The 27,778-nt window shown below is 40.7% G+C and overlaps 3 protein-coding genes across 5 annotated transcripts in view; 1 reads left to right on the top strand and 2 right to left on the bottom strand.

The window, feature by feature from the left end:
* fkbp16 (FKBP prolyl isomerase 16) overlaps positions 1-6,421 on the top strand; it is a 32,914-nt gene extending 26,493 nt beyond the window's left edge. The window contains exons 4-8 of the mRNA XM_005928669.3: positions 885-1,102; positions 3,914-4,095; positions 4,319-4,396; positions 6,031-6,168; positions 6,270-6,421. Of these exons, the coding sequence (XP_005928731.1) occupies positions 885-1,102; positions 3,914-4,095; positions 4,319-4,396; positions 6,031-6,168; positions 6,270-6,356 (703 nt within the window). The 3' untranslated portion in view covers positions 6,357-6,421. The remainder of the gene's footprint in view (positions 1-884; positions 1,103-3,913; positions 4,096-4,318; positions 4,397-6,030; positions 6,169-6,269) is intronic.
* Positions 6,422-6,724: 303 nt separating this feature from the next.
* Positions 6,725-19,263, bottom strand: zgc:162879 (ras and EF-hand domain-containing protein). Its single transcript, XM_014335618.2, has 18 exons — positions 17,329-19,263; positions 16,764-17,079; positions 14,917-15,069; positions 12,759-12,849; positions 12,321-12,416; positions 10,392-10,469; positions 10,189-10,304; positions 10,038-10,106; positions 9,311-9,392; positions 9,099-9,169; positions 8,809-8,995; positions 8,627-8,728; positions 8,265-8,412; positions 8,088-8,169; positions 7,831-7,945; positions 7,618-7,731; positions 7,413-7,489; positions 6,725-7,316 (listed from the first exon to the last, which is right to left on the bottom strand). The coding sequence occupies exons 1-18, from the start codon at positions 17,390-17,392 to the stop codon at positions 7,214-7,216; spliced, it is 2,064 nt and encodes a 687-aa protein (XP_014191104.1). The 5' UTR covers positions 17,393-19,263; the 3' UTR covers positions 6,725-7,213.
* A 439-nt stretch (positions 19,264-19,702) lies between these two features.
* sema4ba (sema domain, immunoglobulin domain (Ig), transmembrane domain (TM) and short cytoplasmic domain, (semaphorin) 4Ba) overlaps positions 19,703-27,778 on the bottom strand; it is a 52,797-nt gene continuing 44,721 nt past the window's right edge. For all 3 annotated transcript variants that reach the window (XM_005928671.3, XM_005928672.3, XM_005928670.3), the window contains exons 9-15: positions 25,565-25,746; positions 24,955-25,105; positions 23,654-23,864; positions 23,460-23,575; positions 22,895-23,052; positions 22,301-22,392; positions 19,703-22,137 (exon numbers count right to left, since the gene is read on the bottom strand). In XM_005928671.3, the coding sequence (XP_005928733.1) occupies positions 21,365-22,137; positions 22,301-22,392; positions 22,895-23,052; positions 23,460-23,575; positions 23,654-23,864; positions 24,955-25,105; positions 25,565-25,746 (1,683 nt within the window). In that variant the 3' untranslated portion in view covers positions 19,703-21,364. The remainder of the gene's footprint in view (positions 22,138-22,300; positions 22,393-22,894; positions 23,053-23,459; positions 23,576-23,653; positions 23,865-24,954; positions 25,106-25,564; positions 25,747-27,778) is intronic.

A 27,778-nucleotide genomic window follows, 5' to 3' on the forward strand; every position in this document is an offset into this window, starting at 1 on the left:
GACTAACGTGTCCAAGATCGCGCCACCTTTTCATTCACAGTGAAATTCATCCAGATTAAAGCTCTCCAAGGCTAAAATGTTTTAAAGCCGAGTAGTGCCGTACTGTGGTCTGGGAAGTGCAAGTTCAGCCACGTTTTCCTGAAGCACATCACTCTACACTCATGGTATTCCCTCTGGGACTTTATCAGCGCTCCAAGCTCATCGATCTTATTGCCCAATACCTCACAGCCCTCATGATGATAGCTGGAATGGACGATTTATATTTCTTCCTCTTTGTTCTCTGCTTAGATCCAGCTCTGCAGCCCCATTATTTCCTCCCTGGCTCATCAGGGATAACAGTACTCATTCCATTCAGGATTACTGATGTACTCAGTGCCATCAGTTGGTCTCATGTAGAAACAATTCCACTGGGGAAAAGGAGCAAGAAAAAAAGGCACACAAAGTAATACAGTTATAAGGCCTTAATAACAGTTAAGACAATAGCTTAAGAACACACACAAGCTGGGGCGATCGTGGCTCAAGAGTTGGGAGTTCGCCTTGTAATCGGAAGGTTGCCGGTTCAAGCCCCCAGCTCGAACAGTCTTGGTTGTTGTGTCCTTGGGCAAGACACTTCACCCGTTGCCTACTGGTGGTGGTCAGTGCTCCCCAGGGTGGCGCCAGTGTCCGGCAGCCTCGCCTCTGTCAGTGCGCCCCAGGGTGGCTGTGGCTACAATGTAGCTTGCCATCACCAGTGTGTGTGAATGGGTGGATGACTGGATGTGTAAAGTGCTTTGGGGTCCTTAGGGACTAGTAAATACAAATACAGGCCATTTACAAGCTGCTGCCATCCTCTGGCATCTAGCCTCCTTCATACTGACTGTGTTTGTTTTTGTGTTTATGTGCAGAGAGCCTGATATTCCAGCCTGGGCTCCTTTACTCTACCAGCTGCAGTTGCTGGACTTCAGAGAGAAACCGGACCCATTAACTCTGCCCATTGCAGACCGCATTCGCATCGGCAACCAGAAACGAGAGACAGGGAATTTTCATTTCCAGAGGGAGGAATACAGCTTGGCTGCCCGGGCCTATTGCGTGGCTCTGGATGTGCTGACCACACGCAGCAAAGGTAATACACCCTTACTTTTGACTGTGCCAAGGATGCTTTGACAGAGACAAAGAAACACACACAGAGAAAACACAAACCAGGACACATAAAACACAGACTAAGAGACCTGAGACACCTTATTGCCACATCAGCCGGGGATGACATAACAGGTTAGCGCTCTCCTCACTTCTGCCGTCACACTAATCGCTTCAGCACGATGTAGCGCCACGTCCATCTGAGCCTGGGGCCGTGATCGTTTTTTTGGGCTTACTTCTTTTGCATAATCAAAGCTAATCAATGGTCTTATTTTTTCTACTTACTTAATCACTTTGATCATTGATGAGGCAGGGTCGGGCCAAGAGGGAAATGTGACTGAACATGTCAGCAAAGAGAAAAACATGCACTGCTTCATAATGCAACAATGACAGTAGACCGGTGAGACAAGTCACCATGGCACTGAAGAGAGGAGTTTATCAGGGCATCGAGATCATGTAATTAGTGGATGAGAAGATGACCAGCAAAAGGGAAAACACAGACCTTATCTCTTACTTGTGTCATTCGGAGCCTAACACACAAAAACCAGCTCGGCACACACGAAGATTTAAAATCAATATAATCAATTAACTGGTAATTACGTAAAAATAAATATGCTCTTGCAAAATATTAGAAATGCAAAACTCAATTAATTTTGTGTCATTTTTTTTTAAGTAAGAACTTTTAAGTTTACTGCGTGGATGAATGAAACATGGTCATTTGAGCTGAAGTGTCCTATTAAATGTGGAAAAAGGGAATATTTTCACTTCTATGTCAAACGCTGTTCAGCTTTTAAAAAAGGAAAAAAAAAAGAATAGTGTTTGGTTTGAAGAGGAAATGTCGTTTGAGTTTGAGGTTTTCAAGCTCAATATTTAGGCTTTTTAAAAAACGAATTTAATAAGTAACAAAATATTATTAAATAATTCATTTATGGGAGAAGAGCGTCAAATGAAGTAAAACTCGAGCAGATGACCGTCTAAATTATTTGTAGCACATTGATACCAACACTGATATTGTTTTCGGATCGACACTAGCTCGATAGAATCAATACTTTGATTCTATCCTCTAAGTTCAGTATGTAGCCCACACAAGTTGGAGCTGGAGTTTTAGAAACAGGCGCATTTGCATAGCAGGTCTCCAAAAAACACAGTTTCAAAATACATGAGTTAGAATTTGGTAAATGTACGATGATACACACACACACACAAAAGCCACATAAGCTGCTTTTATATGTTAAAATATCATTATTGGTATTGGTATCAGCAATACTGGCCCTGCATTTACTTGATATTGGATCAATGCCAAAATTTGCAGGACTGCACATCTTTATTATACATTCAGTTTACAACAAAATAGAGAACCTAATAACTTTGTATAAAACACTGCAAAACACTATGATCCCCATGTTTTGGCTTAAATATTTGCAGCTAACTGGAGACCAAACAGTTGTTTCATACCTTGTCCGAGCACAATGAAGTGCAGTGCGTGTTGTTAGTGTGGCCGCTGCTTGATGCGTCCAGGTGCTGTTTAAAAAGGTGAGCCCAAGCGCCTTTCACTTGGACTCGAGCACAGCATCCACGTAGTGTGATGCCTATTTCATATCACACTGCTTTCAATGCTTCCTCAGCTTTCCTGTGTTGAAAATGCTTTGTTAAGTAATTAACATATATGTGGGGACAGTGTGTCACTGCTTCCCCAATTAAGCCACAAAATGCATAAAATTATGAACCCCTTTTTCTCTGTAACAGCGCTTTTCAAGAGCAGGTGTGCACATAAAGAGGGAGAGGAGCGAGTGCTGAGACAAACTGAAGTGTTTTAGGGTCTGGGTCATCAGGGGCAGTGTGAGCGTGGGGATGGGTGGCCTATAGTCTGTGATAGTTATTGCTATGATGTGAGTTGCATGAAAATGAAATAGTGGTTGAACAGTTAACACTGAGACACTGACACTGACACTGACACTGAGACACTGATTAGCTTGTGAAAAATGGGTCCATGCATGAGAGTCATCGGTCCTCTTTATTGTCAGATCACATTTAAAATAACTGATTTTGATTTGTTTTCTTTGCAAATTGCCACATCACAATCCTGACATGCAAATATTTGGTTAGCTATTGTCGTGTTGCAAATCGATTAGCCATTTGGGCACAGCATGTATTATGCTTCATTCAGTAAAACTAAGTTGCATGTTTTTCACGATTGACAGCCAAAGCACTCTTTGGCAAAAGATCAGCTTAATGGATGCAAAAGTTGGTTGTTTTTTTCCCCCTGTTTATGCGTGATGTACATAATTTCCTAAACATAACTGTCTTATTTCTGATAAGTTTTTGTTTTTAAAGGCAAAAACAGGCGCAGTAAATCCAAGACGTTTGTTCAACTTGCTCAGGCGCATTTGCGTGGCACATTCACAAAAATGTAGCCCCTAAGCTGCTAACATTTATCACCCATCATGCTCAGGGCCAGGAGTAAAATCCCTTTGCACTAACCAGTTCTCATTACTTCAGTCACTGCTTAAGCCAGTTGGACATCTTTGAGCCTAATGGTAAAACCATGCAGGACAACGATAAAGCATCCAGCTGAATGCAAAAATAGCACTAAATAGCACCGAGTTTCTCCCTGACAGTCAAGATATTACAGATAGGCAGTCATTCACCCTCACGTTTACATCTATTGTTAGTTTACAGCTGCCAGTTAACCCTACATGCATGTTTTTGGGCTGTGGGATCAATTCAATCTAATGATTGTAAAGCTACAGTTGAAGCAGCAGGGTATGTTATAAGCCATGCGTCTCTCCCTGTGCAGATGGTAATGATGTTGGTGTGAAGGAAGAGGAGGAGGAGGTGCAGGACTACCGTGTGAAGTGTTTGAACAACCTGGCGACCACTCAAGTCAGACTGGAGCAGTTTGACGAGGCTCTGCACACCAGCCGAGACGTTCTGACCCTCGAGCCAAACAACGTCAAGGCCCTCTTCAGGGTAGGAAAGGTGAGGATGTATAGACAGTGTGTAGCATCTAATTTGAATCTCGCAACCTATAATTTTAAGGAGGTTTCCTGGAAGGAAGAGGAGTTTGTTAATATAGTTAGCTTTTTATTATTTTTGTGGGTATATAATAGTAGGTACAATATTGCTATCTTCCTCTCTGTCAGTTTTTGATTTATGCTTCCTCCAGCTCTGCTCACACTGCAGGGTTTCTAATCTCTTTCAGCTCCTGTCTGACAAGAGTGAATACAAAGAGGCTATGGAAGTGCTAAAAAAGGCCTTGAAACTGGAGCCAGCCACCAAGGTGAGATGATATGGGTGAGCAGGTCCTTCTTCCAAGGCTGCCTGTGAATCCCTCCCACATAAAAAAAAAGAATGAAAAAACAGGGGAGAGGTCGCTCCAAAATTATTCCTGGCTGCCAATACTCTCCAGTCGGTCTAAATGATGTGTTTTTATTTTAAAAAGGACCTCTCGAATGTGCCATTATTGAGGTTAAAAAGCTCTGCATATTATAATTTCAAGGGTAAAGACAGAGTCGAGTGCTGTTGTTAAACTTGCACTTGCACAGCGAATGAATAAATAATTTCCAGGCCTCGTGCAATTATTCAGAAAAATTCAGCTCCGTACTAAACGCTCAACATGTGTTAAAATATTTTTACATTATTACATTATAAACGATCAACCATCAAACAGCACGGGCTCGTATAATAGCAGCGCTCTGAGGCTATACTTGAGCAAAATTGCGCTTTGGGCAATATGCTGATATCGCCATGCCAACGTGCAACAACGCAACTGATTTATTTAATCCCAACATGCACAGTTAGGCTTATCTTAAATAAATATAAACAAATGTAAGAAAAATCTTTGGTTGATAACAAAAAAAAAGGTTTCCGCTTTATTTAAATTGACAATATTTTTTTAAATGCCTATGAAATCTCCAGTTTTTTAATACATGAAAACATTTGACCCTGGATACGGGATAAATTACCATCTCTCACATTCACACAAATGGACATAACCGCTTTATTTTGAATATTAAAGTTTAGAAGCTTTTAAATAAATTTGCTCCACATCAGCCTGAAGGAACCCTGGTGAACTCTTTGTGTTGAGGCCTGTACCATCTTGTTTTTGTGGTTTGTTTAATCTGCCAAATCCTCCACAGAGGCTCATGCAAACTGCACATCTGGCAGTCCACAGATGTGACCACATCACTAAGTGCTTTCTTGCAATCTTGGCAAAAATACCACATACATACATAACTTAAATTTTTGTAATGCGGAGAGAGTAACCAAGTCCTCTTTTTCAGCTACAGCAGAGAAATGTACAAATGCTGCAAAGATTTGAATTAATCCTAGTTTATGGTCATTGCTTACTCCAGCACCGCAGGATCTGATCTACAGAGTGTGAGGAGTACATTTCTGCCAATGTTACAGTGACCTGATCTATAGGGCGCACTGCCACAGTCACAAATATGCCTGGTCTTGTCTAGACAAAACGAAAATATCTGCTGCTTTGGTAATTACACGCTTGTCCCAGCAGTGGATGAAATGCTTTAGAGAAACCTGATTTAGCTGCTCTGTGAGAAAGTTGGTGCACTGCACTCTGTAGTGGTGGGTCACCCAAAAAAAAAAAAATCAGAAATTCCACTGAAAATAAGAAAAATGGCTTACTTTTTATGGCGAGCTACAGTTTTCCGATGATAAATCTGCCATTTAAAAAATATAAAAGGTCCTCTGTGTGAAATTTGGTTACAAGTGCAAAGCTGTTGGTATAAAGTTTAAAATGTGACTTTCATAATTCCCTGGTCTTTAGCATAAAGGTCTACTTTACTTTCAGATCTCTGCTTTCACCTGCTGGACACTTTTAAAACTGCACCTTCCCCCTTTGAGCGTTTCATTTTTATTTACTAGAAGCATCTTCCCCCCCCCCCCTTACAGGCAATCCATGTTGAGTTATCTAAACTTGTCAAAAGGCAGTCTGGAGGCAAAGAAACCCAAGAGTGGAAACCCAAACCAGCAGAGATGCTTGGAGACAATATTGCACCTTTCCTGATCCCATCAAAGAAGAAGCCATCTGTAAGCTGTGATTATATCTACTACTACTTTTTTTTTTAAATTGTGATTGCCACGAATCTGGCATTGACCGGAACTACCGTGGTGTTTTTGTTGTGTTTTAGGGAATTTCCTGGAAATTTATACTTGGAGCTCTGGTGGTGGCTCTGGGCAGTTTGGTGACGTCAATGATTTTGACTGCAAGAAACTGAAATCCTCTGCTGGAAGTAGTTCGAAGATCATCATCTTCATATGCAGGAGCAGAGTTTGGTCTCGAGTCATCTAATAAGTTTATATGAAAAGAGTTTTCTGCTGTTGATTCAACACGACAGCACTGGAGCCTGAACTAAAAAGCTCTCGTCTGAAAAACGAATAATAAAACAGAGTTCTCAGTAGGTTTCTGCTGATCGATACGACAGAAGCTTCTCAGCTTTCCAGTTCTGTCTGTTTCACTTGGAAAAAGGATTACATTTCTCTTTGTTATAAATAATGGGGCCTGGAAAATGTTCCGCTATCACAGATGTTCAACAAAAACCCCCCAAAAAAAATTAGTGGATGTGAGACTTTTGTAAAGAAAAAACCCAGTTACAAGCAGTTTTATTTACACACAGATAAATCCTTCAATTAGTACAAGCGATAAACCCGCAATGTAGTATTGCTTACAGTGACGATGAAAACAAAAAAATTAAATATTTTTCCCCCTCTTATGCAACTCTAGAAAAGAAATCTGGGGGGGAAAAAAAAAAAAATAGTGCATTGATCGAAAAAAAGTGTTTGTGTATCTGGCAGTTACAGTTAAAATACTTACATTAAATGAAAATGTAAACACTGTTGCTTATTTTATAAAAATAACCTACCAAATAAATAAAACTTTTTAAAAGAAATATAATGTTGTACATTTATATTTGCACATGTGCAATATTCCCACAATAGAAACCTTCATTTTGATCAAATAATAAAAGTACATTTAGGATTTTTATAGTAATACATATAACAGTTTTTAAAATTTGACATTTATTAAATAAAAGTAGCACGTTGTCCTTCGTTGCTCTGTACAGACATGAGTCGTCTACAGTCCACAGCAGTTGTTAAGAGTTTTCTTTGGGCTGATTTGATTCAGTCTGACCTGAGAGTCTGACTGCGGCCTCAGTTTGACATTTTTCTTCACTTCTCTGTGTGAAAGTAAAAAGGCAGGAGTGTTGCCACGGGTTACCAAGCAAAAAACGAGCAAAGAAATTAACTCAAACTCTCTCTCTCCGACCTCCTACCTTGCAAGATGAAGCACAGCCTCTGTGATGTTTGTACCCTCTTTGGCACTCGTTTCGCAGAACAAGGCACCGTACGTCTACAAGCAAAGCACCGACATCCCTGAGTGCATTCAGTTTACTTAGACACCTTAGACGCCAGGTGTCTGTATAAATACTTTTCCACTAGGTGAAATGGAGAAAAAAAAATAAATAAAAAATAACACACCTTGGCCAACTTTTCACCGTGCAAACTGCTCACACAGCTTCCCTCAGGAAGCTCCCCTCGGAGGTCCACCTTGTTTCCAATAACACACATGGGTATTTTCTCCTCCGCTGACTCCTTAATGGAAACAAAGCAGACGATAGATTCTGTTCCTACTTTTTAAATAGTGCTTCTTTTGTCATCTTTTCAACAACTGATCGTCACCACTGCAGTTACCTGAATCTGATCCACCCATGCTCTGACGTTAAGGAAGCTGCTTTCTGAAGTCACGTCATAGAGGAGCAGGACTCCGTGAGCTTTACGGAAGTAAGACCTGGCAATACTACGAAACCTAAAATAAACATAAAAACTCATTTTACTCTAGTGTCTTTTAATTGAGTCAATAATTAAAGAGGTTTACATGTGTTAGAACCAAAATGATAGCAGCACATTTTCACATTTTTCATTAAACGGTTCTCATGGAGGTGCTGTACCTCTCCTGCCCCGCTGTGTCCCAGATCTGCAGATTTGTCTTCTCGCCATCCACCAACATCCTCTTCATTTGGAAATCAACCCCTGGGAACAAAAAAGAAAAGAAAAGCAGATTTATATCTCTGAGCTCAAGCGAGTGCCAGTGTTTAATCAAAAGATATGTTTGCCATGGCACGCACCCAGTGTTGTCTGAATATCATCTCTGAACTCGTTAAGGGTCAATCTCAGCAGGAAGCTGGACTTCCCCGCTCCTGCGTCTCCCGCTAAAACCAGGCGGTACATCTGGGTGGGCTCATCACATGCTTCCATGTCTGCTTCCAACGGCCGCTTAAAGGGAGCATAAGATAACAAGGTTACCCAACACTGACCATATAAAGCAAGCATCATTTAGTTACCTTTCAGAAATGAGACTACGCAGCACACAAAACTAAAATTTAAATCAATACAAAATTACAAGAAAGAGCAACGCTAAACACAACACCAAAGAAGAAACCAAAGGAAAAGTGGGAATGCAAAAACTTTAAATCAAGAACCGGTTTACCTTTGGAGAAAAGGCAGATAAACGTCTTCGTAGGGAAGAAGCGATGGAGGTGGCCATACTCGGAGCCATTGACACGGCAGCTTCAGATTTCACTTCTGATATCTGTAAGAAAAACCACAAATTCAATGTCCCGAGAGCAGAGGAGCGTATTGGCATCGAGCGATCCTGGACCTGTCCCCCACCTCCATGTCAGATGGGACACACGAGTAACTGAAGTGCACAGTTTCCACCGAGCTTCTGCTGTCGTCGCTGTCGTAGTCACTGCCCGAGCTCTCAGCTGTGTCCATCGGCAGGGAGACCCCACTGTCCAGGTATTTATCGGCCCAGGTGGCCACATGAGAGTAGGTCAGTTTGCTCGGGACCTCCAAGCTGTACGAAAACACCCGACGCAAACTATGGCTTTAGATGTGACACTTAAGTGCATAGACATCAATCGGTAGAGGCATACAGGTGTGTAAAAATCTTTATATACCCGCTATGGTTGAGCGTGCTCTGTCGGAGGGGTTTCATTCTCCTGGCTGGGATTTCATTTTGGGGAGACAGCTGTTGAGCAGATTAGGAAAGTCAGGGAGAAAAAAAACCCAAAAAAACACCTTAAACTCATGAAAACAGTTGACTGTGAGCTTCTACCTGACAGAGCCAGAGGGTATAGGGAAACATGCTATTAGAACAAAAGAGACTTACCCTTCTTTTAGCTGCAACTGCTTCACTTGCCAATACCGAGCGCAGGTCGTCATTACTGTCATACAGCTTTTTATTCAGTTCCCTAATGATGCATTTAAGGAAATACGTGAGAGTCACATTCACATACAATTATTGCACTTCCTTACTTTACTGTATGGGATTGTCAAGCAGTCAAACACTCCTTATAAATGGTCAGTCAATGCTATTGTTTGTGTGTAGTTTTTATTCTAAAGACATAATTTAAACAAGCACGCAACATCCCCAGGAGCGGCATACCTTTGGCCACTTTAGTAGCTGTCCAGTGAATTCACAGTGAGACAGCACACGAGCGTTCACATTAGTCTGCCTTAAAGGTTTTACCATTCAACTAATAAAATCAGTCATTATGCAAATAGCAAAAATCCCACTATTCTGTTACCCCCAGTTAGTCCAGATAAGTGGCAGACTCATACAACTAGATTAGAAAGATTAGAGGCATTTAGGAGGTACTTGGCTCTTCTATTACATCGTAGGGAAAGCAATAAATATTTGCATGAACTTGGATTCTCAAATCCAAGTTCATGTTGTTTATATAGAGCTCATAAATGTCAAACAGGAGTGACACTGCCAAACCTGTGTGCTTTATTTACTCACGTAGAAGAGCTTGAAAGTACTAACTAGAGTCATTACATTATTGTTTTAAAAAGTCAGCATAAACACATTATTATGAGCTTAAAGGCAGACTTACTGGAGAATCTGAATCTGACTGGAGTACGACTGGTATTCCATAGCCATCCTCTTCAAATCTTCCGTTTCTCTGTGAAAGGACGCACACACCTTATATGGATTGTGGTTTCTGAGCGTCAGAATCGTCAGGTCAGGTCTGACAATAGCTTTACCGTTCATGTTGAGCTTTCTGATCCGCATACACGTTCTTCAGCTTGTCCAGCTCTGAGTGCAGGATGGCGATGTTTGTCTGGGCTTGCAGAAGAGAGCCGCGTAGCTGCTCGTTCTCCTGTGAGGAGATTCGGTCAATGACAACATAAAAATAAAGATAAAAACATTTTGGGATTTATTGGACTAATCTTGTAGTTTGACTTACGTGTGAGAGATTGCTGATTTGTCCGCTCAGTCTGAGCATCTCTTCCTTTGAATGGTTCAGTTCAGAGTCTTCTTTACTCTTAAATCAATTAAAAAAAACAAAAGCAGTTACATTAAGATTTGGTCTTAATGTTATATCCATCTTATATCCATCAAACTGTATGCTCACAATAAGTTAACGCTGTGTAAGAGCAGCTGATCTATCACGTTCACCATCTACAGGACAAGGAAACCAACTGCCTCCACTATACTGTATGTGCCAAGCAGACATTTGGTACTATTGCAATACAGAGGAGTCTTACTATTAAAGCTAAACAGTACTCCAATTACATGTCTTACATAATAACCTAATTGCATTGTTTTGTTTACTTTGCAAGTTCACGTAATAATGTCTCGTCTTCCTCGTTGATAGGAAATTATTACCAGGAATTACTGTCAAAAACTTAAGTAGATGTTTTTAAGATGACTTCTGCTGAAGGTTTAAATTCAAAAAGGCTTAAGTGAATCATCAGAGAGTCTTTATTTGACCGGGCTGATGTTGGTCACCATGCACAATAGTCACAGACACTGGAAATTTGTCTGACAAAACATATGCTGCATGAGGTGGCAATCATATTTTTGCATTTTTCAAAATGCTAGTGTGGCCTGTAGATTAACTACAGTAAGCCACATAGAGGTGCGTTTTTGTGACGCTGTAGCTTCTTAAAGGCTTTTAAACAGCTGGGTACTGTAACACTAACTGATATTTTTGCAAAGAGCTGCTTCATGTGTTTAATCAAAAAACGCTTGGCTGTGAATAGGCTGTAGTCAACATAAAGGGGTTACACATAGTTTTTTTTTTGTTTTTAAATGACCCGTTTTGCAGGCATCCTTATGACTCTGCATTATCAAACTTGCTCTGTTCTATATTCTATATCAGGTCAGTCCTTTTTGCCAGTTGAAATATTTTCATAGAACTGTTATATTTGTTGCAGTTTCTCGTTCCCTCCTTGCCACACCTCTCTTTAAAAAAGATTTGTTTTTATCTCAGCGAGTCTTTTTGCCAGGATAATTAAAAGCATATCTAAAAATCCAAAAACTGATGTCAGCTTCTAACTTGTGACAGGAAAGTTAAAAATCACACATGTACATAACTCCCGTGAGATATGTCTGACAAATTATGACAACAAGTTCTTTACAACACTTTAAAGTCGATAATTTTCAGCAGACACTGGCAATCACTGTTTGCCATGACACAGGGACAACTCGCTACAAGAAGCCAAAAAAAAAAAAAAGGTTTTGGCCAGTTCCTGCTTTAAATGGGTGTGGAGTGAATTTCTGGCTTCACTTTTTATGCCTCATTTACTCTATGCATTTAAATGCCTCCAGCATGGTTCGATTGAACAGTACAGGTAGTGTCTATACAATGTGCGCTTTTACATCTATGTTAATGCACGTAATATGAAGCCTTAGAATGAGCGCAGCTAGTCTCCAAAATACTTGGATACTTGCTTTCCCTCTTTTTTTGTCTCCTCCTTTATTCAATTCATCTTTCCTCTGTATTTTTATTCACTATTCAAATCACCAAGGCCAACTTATTGTATAGCTAACCACAAATGTGTATGTTTACATTACATTTTCTGCTACGTCTAATGTGAACGGAGAAGCAAAATGCACGAGTAAAAAGTCTTGTTTTTAAGCGAAATCTTGACATTTTCTGGAAATGCTGTCATTTGTGGATGAAAGGTAGTGAGCAGACTTTATCTGTCTGCACGGTCCATCACACTTTCCCAGAAAGCAAGCAGCAGCAGCTAGACATCCTACAAGAGCTTGTGTGTTGCTTTTCAGATACAGAGGCTTTCTTCTCTTTTTGTATGTTGTTAGAGAACATCATGGGGGAACAAAGTAGACAGCTGTCTGTGAAATACGAAAAAAACCAAACACAACCTACCTTTAACAGTCTTTCCACACTGGCATGCAGGTCTGCAACTTCATTCTCATGCCTCCTCTGCAAGCCGGCCATAATTTCTTCCATTTTCTTTCTCTCCTGTGAAACCGAAGCAGTTAGAAGTGCAGGCCAGCTCAGGCCTTGAAGAGGGGCTTTCATGTGACTTTACAGAGGCTCTTTGTGAAAACACATGTAACTAGCTGCTGTGGGCTGTGCCACAAATTTGCAGGTAGCTCACATGAAATACTGAGGAACGCGTGCAATCTTTCCACTTCAACAGGGAATCAAATGCAATCATTTAGTCCACTTGTCTGCGTGCTGTTTATTGATTAAATACCCTTGCTTTCATGATGAAATTTCTTATGTTTAACTTCTAAGTATTGAAGTAAATCACAGGAGCAACGCTTCACATACTATGAACCCTGCAGCTATTCCACTCACCTCGTCTCTCGCCCTCTCCTCCGTCCTAGCGAGATGTTGTTGTATATCGTCCTCCAGCTCTGTCAGCTGACTGTGATTTAAGCCCTCGGCTCTGTTTGAACAGAAAAGTCTGTTTGAGTCCATCCTGGCAGCTTCAAGCACACTCAGTCAAAGCAGATCCTCCAACAGTAATCCGAATACAAAAAGGAGCAGCACATAAAACCAGAAGAGTCCATTTACTTGATCTAGCTGACTGATTTGACTTGAAACCTGCTACACTTGTGGCTTCGCTCTTCAGCTCAGACAACACGTGAGCCAACCAGAGTCGAGGGAGGGACAGAATCCAGGTGATTGCTACGGAGGTACTGATTACTGCCAGTGGAGTTTCTTAATTAGATGCCCACACACATTTATTCTACTTTATGTGGGGAAAAGGTTACTTTATAGATACAACTAATGGAAACAGATGGAAATACCCAAGCTATGAAACAATTAAACGACTGGGAAGGGCAGCAAATTTTAGTCTTCCTACTTCCTTGAGAAAGGAATGTTAACTTTCCCATTCCATGCAATTAGTGAAGCACACAAAGCTCTTAGAGACACACTCACTTTTGTTTGTTATGACAGAGATTCCATGGCTTAACAGACTGTCTTTACAGGAAATTATTAAAAAGGCTGAAGTCAAACCTTGATTAACCCTTTAAGACACAAACTACTAAAAGTCACTGTTTGGCTACTCAAAGTAAGCAATCAGGACTGGTTGTAGACCTTAAGCAGCATCAACTTTTTTGTAAAAACATCCATCTTCTTCTGCTTATCCAGGTCAGGGTTGCAGGGGGGCTGGAGCCTATCCCTAACACATAGAGACAGACAACCATTTGAACTCAGGTTCACACCTACGAGTGTCACTACTAAGAAAAACATCAGATAAAGCTGCACATTTACGGAGCAGATAAACAAAGGGGAAAAAGCTGAGATAGTTAAGTCTCGGCTGATGGGTGTTACCCATGGTGCAATATTTCTTCACTCACCCACTTTCACTCTCCATGTATTTATGAACCACCTTGCATTCAATTATTAGTTTTTATTCGTCTCTGGCTCGCTTACACAGTGTGTCTTTTATCCTGTCTTCCTATTAAAAAGGAGTTTTTTCTTCCCACTGACACTAAGTGCTTGCTCATAGGGGGTTTTCTCTTTATTAGTGTTGGGGATTTACCTTACAAAAATCCTTCAGGCAACTCTTGTTGTGATTTAGCACTACATAAATAAAACTGAATTGACTTCAAAGGAGCTGCAGGAAAGTTTGGCATTCAGTGGAGCAGCAGCATGATGCATGGACAGGCTCTACACAGAAGAGAATTGAACCTAAAAAAGATGATTTCTTTAAATTTAGGATTAGCGTCTTCAAACAAAGCACAAAAAAGCCCCTCACAATCCCCTCATTTGGGGAGTACAGGAATCGGTGGTATTTAGAGCTCGCTATACCTGCAACACAGCATAAAATACTTCAAAACTTTAAATGATCTGAATGTAAAAGTGGTTTAATATCTCGCAAAAAGACTTTGTTGTATAAAAGGAAGTTTTTGTGTCAGGAGGCGATTCAGAAGCACAGTTTGACACCCACATCAGAGAAGGATAGAGGAAGACCTTGTGTATGCAAACCACTGGCAGTGTTATACTAAGAACACCCTAATCCAAATCACAGAGGTGCTTTTATTATTATTATTTTTCTATTTCAGAACAGTGACTGATGAGCCAACTGACAGATGGCATATGAGACTGCAGCAACATCAGAAGGGTCAACTAGCAGTTAGATCTCCACTAATCAGAACTGTTGAAATCTGCACAGATTCACAGTCTGCCCAGATAAACATTTAACTCTGCTGTTGTGTCTCTAGCTCATTTGGGGGAAACAATTAGCTTAAGAAAATATGCAAATTGCACACTGACAAAAGTAGTGAAGACCGGAGGGTTAAACACTTAGCAGCTTCAGCAGTTAGATAGTAAACCACATTAAAAATGCACTTGAACTGCATCCACAAGAGGGCAGCCACTTCATATCTGCTCATATCATCACTGGGACCCATGTGCTGTGACTTCCTGCTGATTGTTATATACTGATTTGACTTTACAAGCTCCTCCTAAATCTACTGACCACACGCAGGACAGTTGCTCTTACCGCTTCAGACTGGTTTCAAGCTGTTCACACTGAAGTCTGCTGTCCAGGCTTTGGCTGATGAGGGAGTGGATAAGTTCCTCATACTGCTGCAGGAGAGTCATGTTTGCAGAGGAGTGAATGGCCTTGTAAAGATCGGCCAGCTGCTCCCTGAAACTATGACAACACAACAGTTAGTAACCACCTGCTGACTGACATGTTTTCAGTTGCATATTTTGACTAAAATATGGTTTTAGCAGCAAATTATAAACTCCTGGAGGGCTAAAAGATAGGTGTTAAAAGTTGATCGTTTCAGAAAGAGAAAGCAGTGCAACAGACCATTCATGATGGATATCCACTGTGGAATAAATTGGTGAAACAAAAAGGTAGAGGTAAACATCTTTTGGCAAAATAGTGCTGTAATTTCTGTTTCAACCCTTCAATTAAAAGATAAAACTTAGTACATCAGTTTGTATCTTGAGTGTTTGAAATCTACTCTGATGTGGTGTACAGAGCTACGTTTAGGACATTTTTCTCAGTGTTAAAAAAGTTTCTAGATCTCATTAGTATACAGCAAGATAGCAAAATCTAGCTTTTCTAGGTTTGGAGAAGATCTATACAGATCTAAAACAGTTTGGGTTTCTGTGTGTCACTGATCACCATTAGAGAAAACTGTGAAAACTTCCATTTAGAAATAATGTAACAAATATAATGCCAAGCTGAGCTATGCTTAAAGATAGTTGCATTTTTTAAACTATATTTTTCTGTATTGTTTTCTTTTTTTCTTTCTACAGTGTTGAGTCACATAATACAATACTGAAATGTAACTTATTACAAATACTAATATTTTACTTTGAGTAAATGTCCTTGAATCTTCTATACAAATATTGTACTTTGTATTTCATACCATTTAATGTAAAGCTATTTATTTCTATCATTGTTATTGTTATTATTATTATTATTATTATTATTATTATTATTATTAATAATAATAATGATAATAATAATAATAATAATAATAATAATAATAATAATAATATTTAACATATAGAATTATAGTAAGTAAAGAAAATTGCCAGATGGTGCTAAAATGATTTATGCATTAATTAAGACTTCATCGTGCGTGAAACCATATACTTACATCCAAACCATAAACTGGCCTGACCTCTCCTTTAAGTCATAGAGCCACACACATTTCTCCCAGCCAGTCATGGGATCTAACCCCTAAACATCAACCCTACATACAAATAAAAACTTGGAAAAAAAAAGTCACAAATGCAACAAAGTCTCTTTTTTTTCCAAGTCTTTCGCTGAGTGCCCTGATATCAGTTAATCAGTAATAGTCCAGCAATATAATTGTGCATAGTACTTTAGGCATTTTAGGTATATTTAGTACTTAGAATGAACTTTACCACTTTGACCACTTAACCTATTCAGTATAAACCACTATTTGAACTCATGTGCGTCAGCAGTTTTTAATACATCGCATGTTTTCTGACAAATATTCTGATTTCCTGTACTTCCCTCCGGCTTCCTCTTGGTTCCGAGTGGCACCCCATTTAAAAATCCTTTATAAACGCCCCTGCCACTAAGAAAGATGACATCAGTGACGATACAAAAGTTATGGGACGTAGACACTGAGCTAAGTATATACTTATTATCTTAGTATAAACGTCCAGTGTTTTTTGATTACATTCAAGCTGTATATCGTTTTTAAGGGTGAGCTTGTTTATTCTTCCAGTACACACCTGTACCGCATGACTAATCAGTGCAGCACAAAGCTAACAGTGGGGCAGCAGTACCCACTGGCCAGGTAATTTCCAGCCAGAATACGGGTAGAGCAAACTGGAGCTTCCCGGATGTGAGTTTACCTTTCGGTAAGGATGGATTTCGTATCTGCCTTGTCTTCAAACTCTTCCCAGGGGGAGTCTTGTGCTTGGGATGCCCCTGCGCCGAAAGACGCCAGATCCAGAGTCTCCGAAACCTCCTGAAACCTGGAGGAAAACCTGTTGTAGTCGATGTATCCGTCTTCGTGCGGGTCAAACTTGTCAAACAGAGTCCCGATCTCGGTTTCAGGGACGCTGAGCTCCCGGCAGACTACAGTAAAGTCCTCGTACTCGATCTTACCGGACTTGTTCACGTCGCAAACAGAGAATAATCTCCGAAGGCTGGGTCGCTCCATAGTTACTGGTTTAAAAATAAAGTATAATCCAGAAAATGTTAGAATTTAACAAACTTGAGCCAAAATAAAAGCCCCCACCATCGTCTCAGAGTTACTGTAGAGGATTGGTCCAAACCTGCCTGTAGGCGGGTACCAGCCGAATCAATGGACCCTAATGTGCCTCCTCGTTTGGCTTGGACTGGAGTTAGATGTCATGTATGTTTGCAGTGACGCTGCGATATAATAGAACTACAACAGACAACGCAGGTGCTTACCTGTGTTTGCCTTTAAGGTGTGTGTGCTCCATGTGAGAGTTTTATCAGATAACCTGCGCACCATTGTTTGGCTGGGTTTGCAGAGTTTCTGACAACACCCTGAGAGGAAAAGCGGTAACCTGTACTCAGAGTTGGGGCCCACAGTTTGTTCCAGCTGGGACTGCAGCAGCGTTTTTAAGTCACTGGCCACTTATTTAGAATAAGTGTTCCTTGAAATAACAACATTCCTAATCAGCCAATCACATGGCAGCAACTTAGTGCATTTAGTTATGTAGGCGCCAATTGTGAAAGTTCAAAGTGAGTATCTGAATATAGAAGGGTGAGTTAAGTGACTTTGACTATGACATGGTTTTAGGTACCAAGAAAGCTAAATATCTGCTTCAAGCTAATAGTATGAAAACAGGAAATAAACCATGTTATGACGAAGTAATGCAGAAGAGCGTCTCTGAGCTCAACATGATGAATTTTGAAGCAGGCGAGCTACAGCAGCAAAGGATCACACCGACCTCTGCTCCTGACAGCCACAAATAGAAAACTAAGGCTATAAATCACACGGGGTCACCAAAATGGGACAAGAGAAAAGTGGAACTATTGCTTTGTTCTGTTTTTGCAGCAACTTTCAACTTTTATAGTCAGAATTTCGGGTAAACAACATGAAAGCATGAATCCATCCTCCTTGGTAATTAGTGGTTCAGGCTGATGGGGGTATAATGGTGTGGGGGATGTTTCCCTAGTTGCCCTAGTACCAACTCAAGCTGGAATACCTGAAACTTGGTAAAGCTGCTGAATATCAGTATCTCAGGTTAATTTTGAACGGCACTTACTATTGTGTGAGTGTATAAAGCATTTATGTAGTTATTAGCTGCAACATATATCCGATGGTGCTGCCGCCATGCGGTAAAAAGAGAAATTACAGTTTATTCTGTTTATGGTGGCAGTCCATAAATAATACATTTTAAGGTAGGAGCGAGGGGCGATTTAAATCGGATCTAGGGCCATGATTCACAGTCACTTCAACGCGCTTTATATTGTGAGGTAAAGACCTTACAATAACACAGGGACAATCCCAATAATCAAATGAGCCCTTAATGAGCAAGCACTTGGGAACAGTGGGAAAGGAAAGCTCCCTTTTAACCAGCTGGAGGTTAAATAAACAAATTTCTACCAGAAAATGATACAAATTGGTATTTGCATCAAATGTTAGATGGTAAAAAATAAAATTTCTTGCATATGGACCCATTAAAACCCAGATTTGAGGTCTCCCACTACAACGCTCTTGCAAAAACCTGCACCATTGTCTGAAAGGAAATGGTTAACCTACTGAAATCATGAGCCTTTCAAATAACAAAAATCTCCATTTTATCTTTATTTGAAAAATTAAAATAAAGTGCTTTTTATATACAATACAAAAAGAAAGAAAACAGTAGTGATGTATGATACAAAAAAATACAATTCACAATATTTTTTACATTGGCAGCTGAATTTACAAAACAACTTTACATAAAAACTTGTTTACTTACAATACATGTTGACAAGAGTCTGAGCAACTTGTACTGTCACAAATAGAAGAAGGCCCGACTATAGTGGTTCAATAAGTGAGAGCAGACGACGATACTTTCACTGTGGCATTAATAGTGTAGGCTTGTATTCAAATACAGAAAAACATATTCAGTACCTGCACATATTCGACTAAATCACTGCCACGCCGTATTTATTCTGCGCTTTGCAAATTTAATATTGTTCTGATGACAGTCGCTTCACCAAAAGCTGCCACTTGTTGTTTTTAATAACAGTCAAAGCATGAGTCTTTCATATTGCATGAGTGAATATAGCTGACTAGTCTTTGAAATTCAGTTTTGCAGTGCCATTTATAGGAAATGTAATATAATACTAATGCTTATATTTTTTTTAATATTTAAAAAAAAAAGAAAAGAGAAATCAGCCAGTGGTTATTTATGCACTACAGTTTAAGAATAAAATAGAATCCCTGACTGCGCTTGAAGCCACCCTAACAAAAATGTAAAATAAAACGACACCTCTCATGAGCACGTATTGTACAACATTGACACAATTAAATTACACGTATTCACGGTTTTGACGTTTTTTTTTTTTAAGTATGGCCAGTCCTGTCACACCTACAGTGTAGCGTTTGACTCCAGAGCACTACTACCTGGTTAGTTTATTATCCCCAAGAGGCACATCTCTTGATTATTGTTTCAGAAGGCATTCTCCATTCCCACCCCTCCCCCCAAGGCAGATTTGTAACCAAATCCATAACCTGCAGTGTACTAAGGCTCCTAACATGATGTGCAAATCCTGTGCTTTCTGAGTCACGATGGGCATATACATCTCTTCAGGTACGCATTTTTTCTGTTGTTGTTGTTGTTGTGAAGTATTGATTTTGCTGGCTGGATCACAATACTAGAGCCATACTCAAGAATAAAAAATATTGGATGACATGAGAAATGCTATCAAGTTACGCAATCATCTGATTTAGTTATATTAAAGCGAGAAAAATCAGTAAAATGAACAATTCCCCTGTTTATTACTGAATGACAATGAGAGTTATTGCCTTAATGGTTGCCTTTACAACCACCTAAGAGGCCGTTTTCTTCATCAACACTCTTCAGTTTATATTTATATCAAAGGTGGCAGTCTACAGGTGTGTTATTGAAATCACATTATTTTTAAGTGTTTGTTTTAGATTCAGTATGATTCAGTGACAGAACAGCTGTGAAAAAATGTCTCCATAAAATAACCTATTGGCCACATAATAATAATATTAATAACGACGATAATAAATATTGATAACCTTTCATCATGCTGCAATAAATGACCTGCCGCAGATTTAACATTACCGTTCCGGACGCTCGTCTTTTATCGTCTGTTTTTGTCACGCCAGCCTTTCAGGGCTGCATCATCTTTCTCCAGAAAACGCACCAAAATGGCTAAAATCTCTTGCATACTTGCGACTGCGGTGTAATGAGTGTGCGTCTCTTTGCGTGGGTGTGTGTTTGTAGTGCCACTGTATCTAAAGTAATTAACAGTGCCAACACCTTTGTGCTTACTCAGTCTCAAGGTGAGGTGTTTCTCGGTGTTTACCCCACTTCACATTATTTGCTTTGCATAGACTGCCTATCTCATGAAGAATAGCGTGATAATACCTGGAATGAGTCCCCCTCCCTTCCCTTTTATCATATTTGGTGAAAGAAAACCAAGACAAATCTAACAACTTAAAGTCAGTCGTCATCAGGCAAATATTTATACCTAGTAAAGATGGCAATACTTAAAAAGCACATTTCTCTCTTTTCTTGGAGTGCAGTGATTGAGGTGGTAAGAGTTTCTGCATTTCTGCTTTCATCTTTTCAGATTTCTTTGTTCTTGCTGTGTTTGAATTAACTCTAAAATAATGAGTGTACTTGTGTGAATGTACACAGGCTATCCTGTAAGAAACATTACAGGACTTTTTTAATATATATGTATGTATATCTTGCCTGTCTTTGACTTGTTCGTGTGGATTCTGCTTTACCTTGCTACAGTACAGTACATAGTGCACAACCTCAGTGAAGGCTAAACTCTCGCAGAATGAAAATAAATCAGCAAACACTGCGTCAGGCGTCGTGTTCGAGCATCACTCTGCCTTTCAGAGTATTACCGGCATGTCATATGGACGGACTGTGAAAGGCAACTCTCTGAAATCTGTTCGCTAAATCGTGGTCACGATGCCATGTCAATGCTCGTTACATTCCCGTGAGCCGTACGTGAAAGTCTGAAGGCGAGCCGGAGCTTCTTCAGTGTGCTTCAAATGCACTTGAATAAGAGGGTGAGAGGAAAACGAAATAAAACGCACATGGACCACATCGACAGAATTAAAAAAGAAAGAAAAAGGAGCGAGAGAGAGAGTGCAAAATCTGTGTAATGTAAAGTCTCTCCACGAGAGTGCTGATTTTTCCCTCTTATGTTTTTGTCTTTCTCAACAAGTGCACTCTTTCCTTTGAGTTCAAAAGCAGTCACTCCATATAACATGAAGCCTGCCTCACACTATAGAGTCTTTAATCTCGGAGCCCAGCCTGACTCGAGGCCGGGCGCACGTGGGTGAAATCTCCACGTGGCTCTCTCTTAAGTTCAGAGGCCTCTTCTCCGATTCAGAGAAGCTCTTGCTGTTATCAGGTGACGAGCACTCGTGCGGTGGAGTGCTGCAGATGTAGTTGTCATTAAGGGTCTGGTACCCCTTGTGATCCGAAGCTGAGGTTGTGACTGTGTTGCCGTTGAGCGGCAAGTTTTCAGCGGGTTTCCCCACTATTCTGGGCTTCTTCTGCTGCATGTTCGGGCACTCTCCCTCCTTCAGCATGGACTTCATGTGGTCACGGTTCCTGTAAACCACAAAAAGGGAGAAGACTACCAGGGAAAACACCAGGAGGGCGCATACAACGATCAGCTCGTTCCAGTAGGTCTTTGTGTTGATCTGCGGCGAGCGGGCCTCCCCTGGCAGGATGATGATTTCCTCCTGTGAGATCTGCGGCGTACGTGAACGGCCTGTCAAGGTGGTGCTCTCCTCCTTGGCTTCGCCTCTCACACAGTAGTTTGCCAGAAGCTGTCTGAAGCCCTCCTCCACTGACCAGCACTCGTATGTTTCCTGCTTGTCCGCTTGAGCTACCACCACCAGTCCCCCCTCTGGGCTGGGGTAATGGAAATGACCTGCGCTCTCACCGAACTCCCACTTCCTTTCAGCCAAATTAGAGCGCAGCTTGCAGGGCAGTACTTTGAATGTGTTGGCTGGGATAATGATCACCTGGCATGACGACATCCCTGCAGAAAGTCAAAATGCAGATGAGTCAGGTATGGCGTGAAAAAAGGCTGTACCACGCGGCTGATACAGAATAATGTTTTTTTTAATCAACTCTCATTTTGAGAGGCATAGCACGGAAATGTTGAGTGCTCTGTAAATCTTAGAGAAGAGGAGGCCACATACGTGTAGGTGGAGGTCTGGCAAACCGTGGACTTGCCGCAGTCTTATTGCAAATAGCTGATGTGTCTGCTTCATCTACATCCTGCCGCCAGGCACTGAAACACATACAATTAACCATAAATAATAATCATAATCTTTTTTCTTTTTTTTAAAATGCACTCTCTCATCTAATATTTGCATATCACAGGCATAGACTGAATATAAAAGAAGGACAGAGCCCCTGGGCCTGAAAAGTGAATCCAGTGTGAAAGATCTTTAAACCCGTGTTCTTTCTCATGTCGAGCAGGGGGCAAATCTGGGCGCAAACAAAAGATTGTAAAGCGGATTAAACAGTTTCCTAGTGGGTTTATAGTCTTAATTGCTAGTTTCCAGTCTTATTTAATACAACACGATGCTTGTTTGGTAAATTGTTTTCCTGTTTAGAGTACAATACATGATTATTCGGGGTAGAGCATCCCTCATGCCTGGTTCATCAAGATGGTGACAATGAAATTGCCAAATTTGAGGCTTCAAACAGGACTTCAACCTTTTATGTACAGTTTATGATCACAGAAAGCCTTGGCTGCTAAAATAAATATTGTGCAGCGGGATACGTACTTGTTTGGTGTAGCACGTCTGACATCTACACATTGCTTCCCATTCCAGGCACAGTAAGGATCCCTGGAGAGGATGCACTCCCCACAGCTCTGATAATTAGTGCAGTTAGCTACTGAGACCTCCACCAGTTCAGAGAAAGAAGAAACATAGAGCTGACCCTGTGGATGACAGATGACAAAGAAGGGGACAGTCAGGAGGTGCCCCAAATACTGATACTGGGTTACTATTTTCATCCAGAGTCCTCTCTTTGTGACCCTGATCTAAATGTGGTAGACTTCTTTCATCCATTTTAAAAGGAATTCCTTTGCCCTGATCTATGGAAGCACATGCCAGGATTCAGGAAGTGTCACAAATCCAGCTGTTAAAACCCCAGCTGCAGATCCCCTGAGAGAAAGTTGCACGCAATTAGCTCACTGAACACGGGGTACGCTGCAGGCTGCGACTCTTAATGGCTCATGGAGTCCCTAAACTGCCAATAAATGAATTTACTGAGCCCATTAGTTTAAACCATGAGAAAGTGCTGTGAATTAAATCGGACCGTTTTCTTTCCGAACACCACGTGTACCTTTTCAGTGTCCAGCTCAATGTGCTGCACCGGCTGAGAGTCACGGAAGAGCACCATCTCTTCAATAATGTGCATCTTCTTGTTGACGTTAATGGCTTTATGAAGTCTCCCATCATCTGGAGAAGAGAGTTTAAGTGAAGTCAGATAAAACAACGGTGCAGGTGAAGAGTGTTTGTGAGCGGTGAGCTGTTTACCTGTGCCAATGAAGAGCACGTTATACACCTTTTTAGCTGCTTGAACACGATGGACGGCGATCTGTGTGTAGCGGACATTGCGCTTGAGTAGCAGAGGCTGGCTGCGGATCACGCTGTCCATCAGGAAGTGGTCTTTGACAAAATTCAGCACCTTGTCTGGCATGAGCAACGAGGAGGAGATGCCCTGTTTTCTGGCAGCGTTTGTGATGCACTGGAAAACACAACAAACATACTGCTTTACATGCTTTCCCCATACGTTCACTGGATAATGAAACCTACAGCGGCTGTACAGCACTTCTTTGTGTGTTTATTTTATTACCAGGTCATTTCAGTGATTTGAGTTTGATAAGTCAGGAAATTAAACCTACAGTCGTTTGATAAGAATCATGTTTAGGACCTGGAGACGAGTGATGCCTGTCTAAAAGATATCTGATCAAGCCTCTATCAGCAGTCACAAATGGGAACAACCTAGGCTACGTTCACACTGCAGGCGAAAGCGCATCAAATCCAATTTTTTTGACCCTATGCGACCCATATCCGATCTTGGTATGACAGTGTGAACGGCACAAATCCGATATTTTCAAATCCGATCTGGGTCACTTTCGTATGTGGTACTGAATCCGATACATATCCGATGTTTCAGAAAGCGACTGCTGTTTGAACGGTCAAGTTCCATTAAATCCATCTTATGTCACTGACACAAGACAGACACCAATTATCAGCGCCGGAGAAGCGCCCGATAAGACATCGCGAACGCTTCCTGGCCATCCGGTGAAACTGCTGGGAAGACAACGTTGGAGAAACGTGAACATTTTATTTGTACTGTATAATCTGCAGATTCTGACAGAAATCTGCAACTATCCTTTGAAGCACCGCTCCTCTAAAACAGCAATAAGGATAATTATTAGGTTATCTACATTATTATGTAAATAACAAAATAACTTAAAGCAAAAATTGGGAAACGTGAAGTCCGAAGTCTTTATATTAAGGGCCATCAGTCAAACAATATTGTTTGCTCTGGGTCTAAACAGAGCGCGTTGTGTGTGACGTCTTCTTTTGCGCATGCGGGCCGCTTTGAGCGTTCACACTAGAGCACGTTTGCTGTCGCATTTTATTTGTAGTGTGAACGAGCAGACAAAAAAATCGGATTTGATCAAAAAATCGGAATTGAGCATTAAGACCTGCAGTGTGAACGTAGCCCTAGAGACCTCATGCAGCTGAAGAGACACAGTGCAGAGTAGTGACATGTGCAGGATGTATCTACTGGGTTTTCCAGCAGAGGGCAGCAGGAAAGCACTCACCGCTCCAGGCCGAGGCTCTGGCACCGGATGGTTGTAAGTATACCACTGCTGGGTTTCGCGGTTAACCTCACGGTATCGCCCGTTGAACGCCTTTTCTACCTGGTCCATAGTGAAGGAGCACACTGCAGAGCTTCCTGATGCACCTTTGTACCTTTTATAGGACATAAACAATTGACAGATGATTACAATCTTTCAAACTTGTAAAGCCTTGAAAAAAGCTGTACGTAAACATAGAGATAATACAGTGAAAATCCACCAAAACAGATGGAAAACTGGTAGTTAAGTCCTGTTACACTCTTCTTTGCTTGACAGTAAATTTTATACATACATTTTATCTTTAAATAACAATTCTCATCTGTCACAGATCACTGAGAAACATGATTGAATACATATTTAATTAGTAATCTAAATGTTACGAGTAAGATAAAAATGCTTGTCTTGATCTTCCTGGTGTTCATAATGGTTTAAATCTCCACAGCCTTCACAAACACAATCAGGTATGCCACTGTTTTTCATTTTATAATCCCTCATGTGTGTGAAATAATTACCTTAAAGGTGTCTGTACATTTATTTCATTGTTATCTTAATCAAAAGATTTAAAAGCTCTCACCACTGAGAGGTGAAGACTCCATAAAACACTGTGTTCTTCCAGTCCTCGGGACTGGGTGTGAGCACAAACATGTCTTGGATTATGTTGAAGGGAAAGCCGTCATCGGGCAGAGAACACAAGAGCTGAGCCTTCAGGAACGTCGTCCATTTCTTCTGCAGCACCCTTTCACCTCCAACGTCACCCTGCAACACAATAACTGTTGGTTAGGAGGGGGATTTTTTCCAGCACGAAGCGCTGCAGTATGAGGTCTGACACCTGAGGTCAGTATAGACAATATCCTCACACAGTTTGACACACAAGTGTGATTTGATGGGATCTGACAGATCTGCGGTGCATATTCTGAAATGATGATATGCACCACATGGTACACTGCAAAAACATACTATAACATGCCTTTGATCAGGGGTGTCAAACATTAGGCCTGGGAGCCCATTGCATCAGTTTGGAAAATTGAGGGGAAACAGGGATTGGACTTTTAACTGTATTTACGTTTTACAGCGTTTCCTGGTGATAAAGACCTCCCCTATGGCCATTTATACTACATTAAAGTAATTAAGTAACCGATAAACAATTAAATGAAAGGGACATTCTTTGTGAATTTAAGCCCAAATAGTTGTGCTAATACACTTTACTTCTATCATGTAAAAAAACCAAGATGTGTTGTTGAAATTACACTGCTTTTTTATTAGATTAAGATACCACAGAGATTAAATGTGTATTTAGTGTAGTTAAACTTCTTTACACTGACAGGAAAGGAAGTTTCACTGGTTGAGTGATCGAAGTGGGCTGCATGTGGCCCACCGTGTAAAATGAGTGTTAACATCCCTGCCTTAGACACTGTATGTTATAATGTGCAAGGAAATACATTCTGCTGTCTTTGTTTTCCTTCTTTGTGACAAAAACAAAAACAGAGAGTGCCCTGTCCAAAGGTGAATTTGTTCAAATTGACGTAACTGAAAAACATTAACCTCCTCGTAAAACCACAATGAGCTAAATCAATTGTGCCTGCAACATAGTTACAACCCCAAGGCGGAAGACTTCTAGGTCATGAAAACAATATACATCATCGCAACTGGCATAGATAAAAAAACACTTGGGGCTTAGAGGAGGGCAAATGCTTTTAAATGAAAAAGAAGAAGCACTGCTCTCTGACAATCCTCCTTGACTGATACTGCTGCTGTGATTCACCGCCTTTGGCACGAGCCTTCAAATTGCTATGAGGGATGTGGGACTTCTTTGACATGCAGACTAATTAGGATGCACCGATTTGTATGATAGAATATCAGTGCAAACTGGAGAGTAAATACATCTTGGCGCTTCAGTGTGAATGACATTTACAGTATGTGATATGTATATATATATAACTGTTTGATGAGGTGTTACAGGTCTCAGGAAGGTGATTGCACATCAAGAGCTAAATTAAAGAGCTTAATTTAGTTTTGTAAAGAGACAATCTGTTTATCATAGATCTAACAAGCTCGAAGTTCGCCATTGTAATCAGTTTTGCAGCTCTCCAGAGGACCAAGAGAAACGCTAAATGACCTAAACCACATAAAACGTCTTTAACATGAAGCTTCAATTGAGTCCACCTTAGCATAACATTAATCAGAGGAAGTGGCAGCACGGGATGGAAAGGGAAATGACACATGACCAAGACTGAGCTTCTGAAGCAATTACTTGTTGTAACCCAGGCAGATAATGAGCAACATATATATTCCCTGGTCCTTTGGGCTGAACCGAGTTTTATAATTCAGTGCCACTCTGGGCTTAAACTGACTTCTGAATAATTGAAGCAAATGCATCCCATTCATTAATCCCTTGTAAAAGCACCCCTTGTTCAAAAGGCTGTTCAAAAAGCCATGAACATGGCGGGCGGTAATGGCTTCTTTCTGGGAAACGGAACAATCCTGCAAATGAGAACATGCTTTGTTGTGTTTGTTTCAACCAAAACATTGTTTATCATTCCATAGTTAGCCTCGATGAAGTGGAACTAAAGTAATAGTAAACACCTGGATATACAGCAAGCATGGAGACGGCCGCCGACACAGTTGGTGAAGCACATTTTGGAAGCCTAAAACTGGACGTGAATAGTTTACTTGAACTGGCGTCGCTGTAAAGTTTTACCGAGACTGACCGTTTGCCTCATTTTAAAGCTTTGTTATGCTTTATTTTTCCTTCAGCACTGCTTAAGAAACTAAAAACCTTAAACATTAT

This window comes from Haplochromis burtoni, unplaced genomic scaffold, assembly GCF_018398535.1.
Source record: "Haplochromis burtoni strain Fernald_Lab_line unplaced genomic scaffold, NCSU_Asbu1 Contig_114, whole genome shotgun sequence".
NCBI classification, from domain to species: Eukaryota; Metazoa; Chordata; class Actinopteri; order Cichliformes; family Cichlidae; genus Haplochromis; species Haplochromis burtoni.

What these genes read in the sequence shown, in the direction of transcription:
- zgc:162879 (XM_014335618.2), bottom strand. Translation starts at nt 17,392, where the DNA reads ATGGTGCGCAGGTTATCTGATAAAACTCTCACATGGAGCACACACACC. An exon ending in AAATCAGCAATCTCTCACAC is followed by an intron (nt 10,305 to 10,391) that starts GTAAGTCAAACT and finishes ATCTCCTCACAG; the next exon opens with GAGAACGAGCAGCTACGCGG. An exon ending in GCTGTGCTTCATCTTGCAAG is followed by an intron (nt 7,317 to 7,412) that starts GTAGGAGGTCGG and finishes ACTTTCACACAG; the next exon opens with AGAAGTGAAGAAAAATGTCA.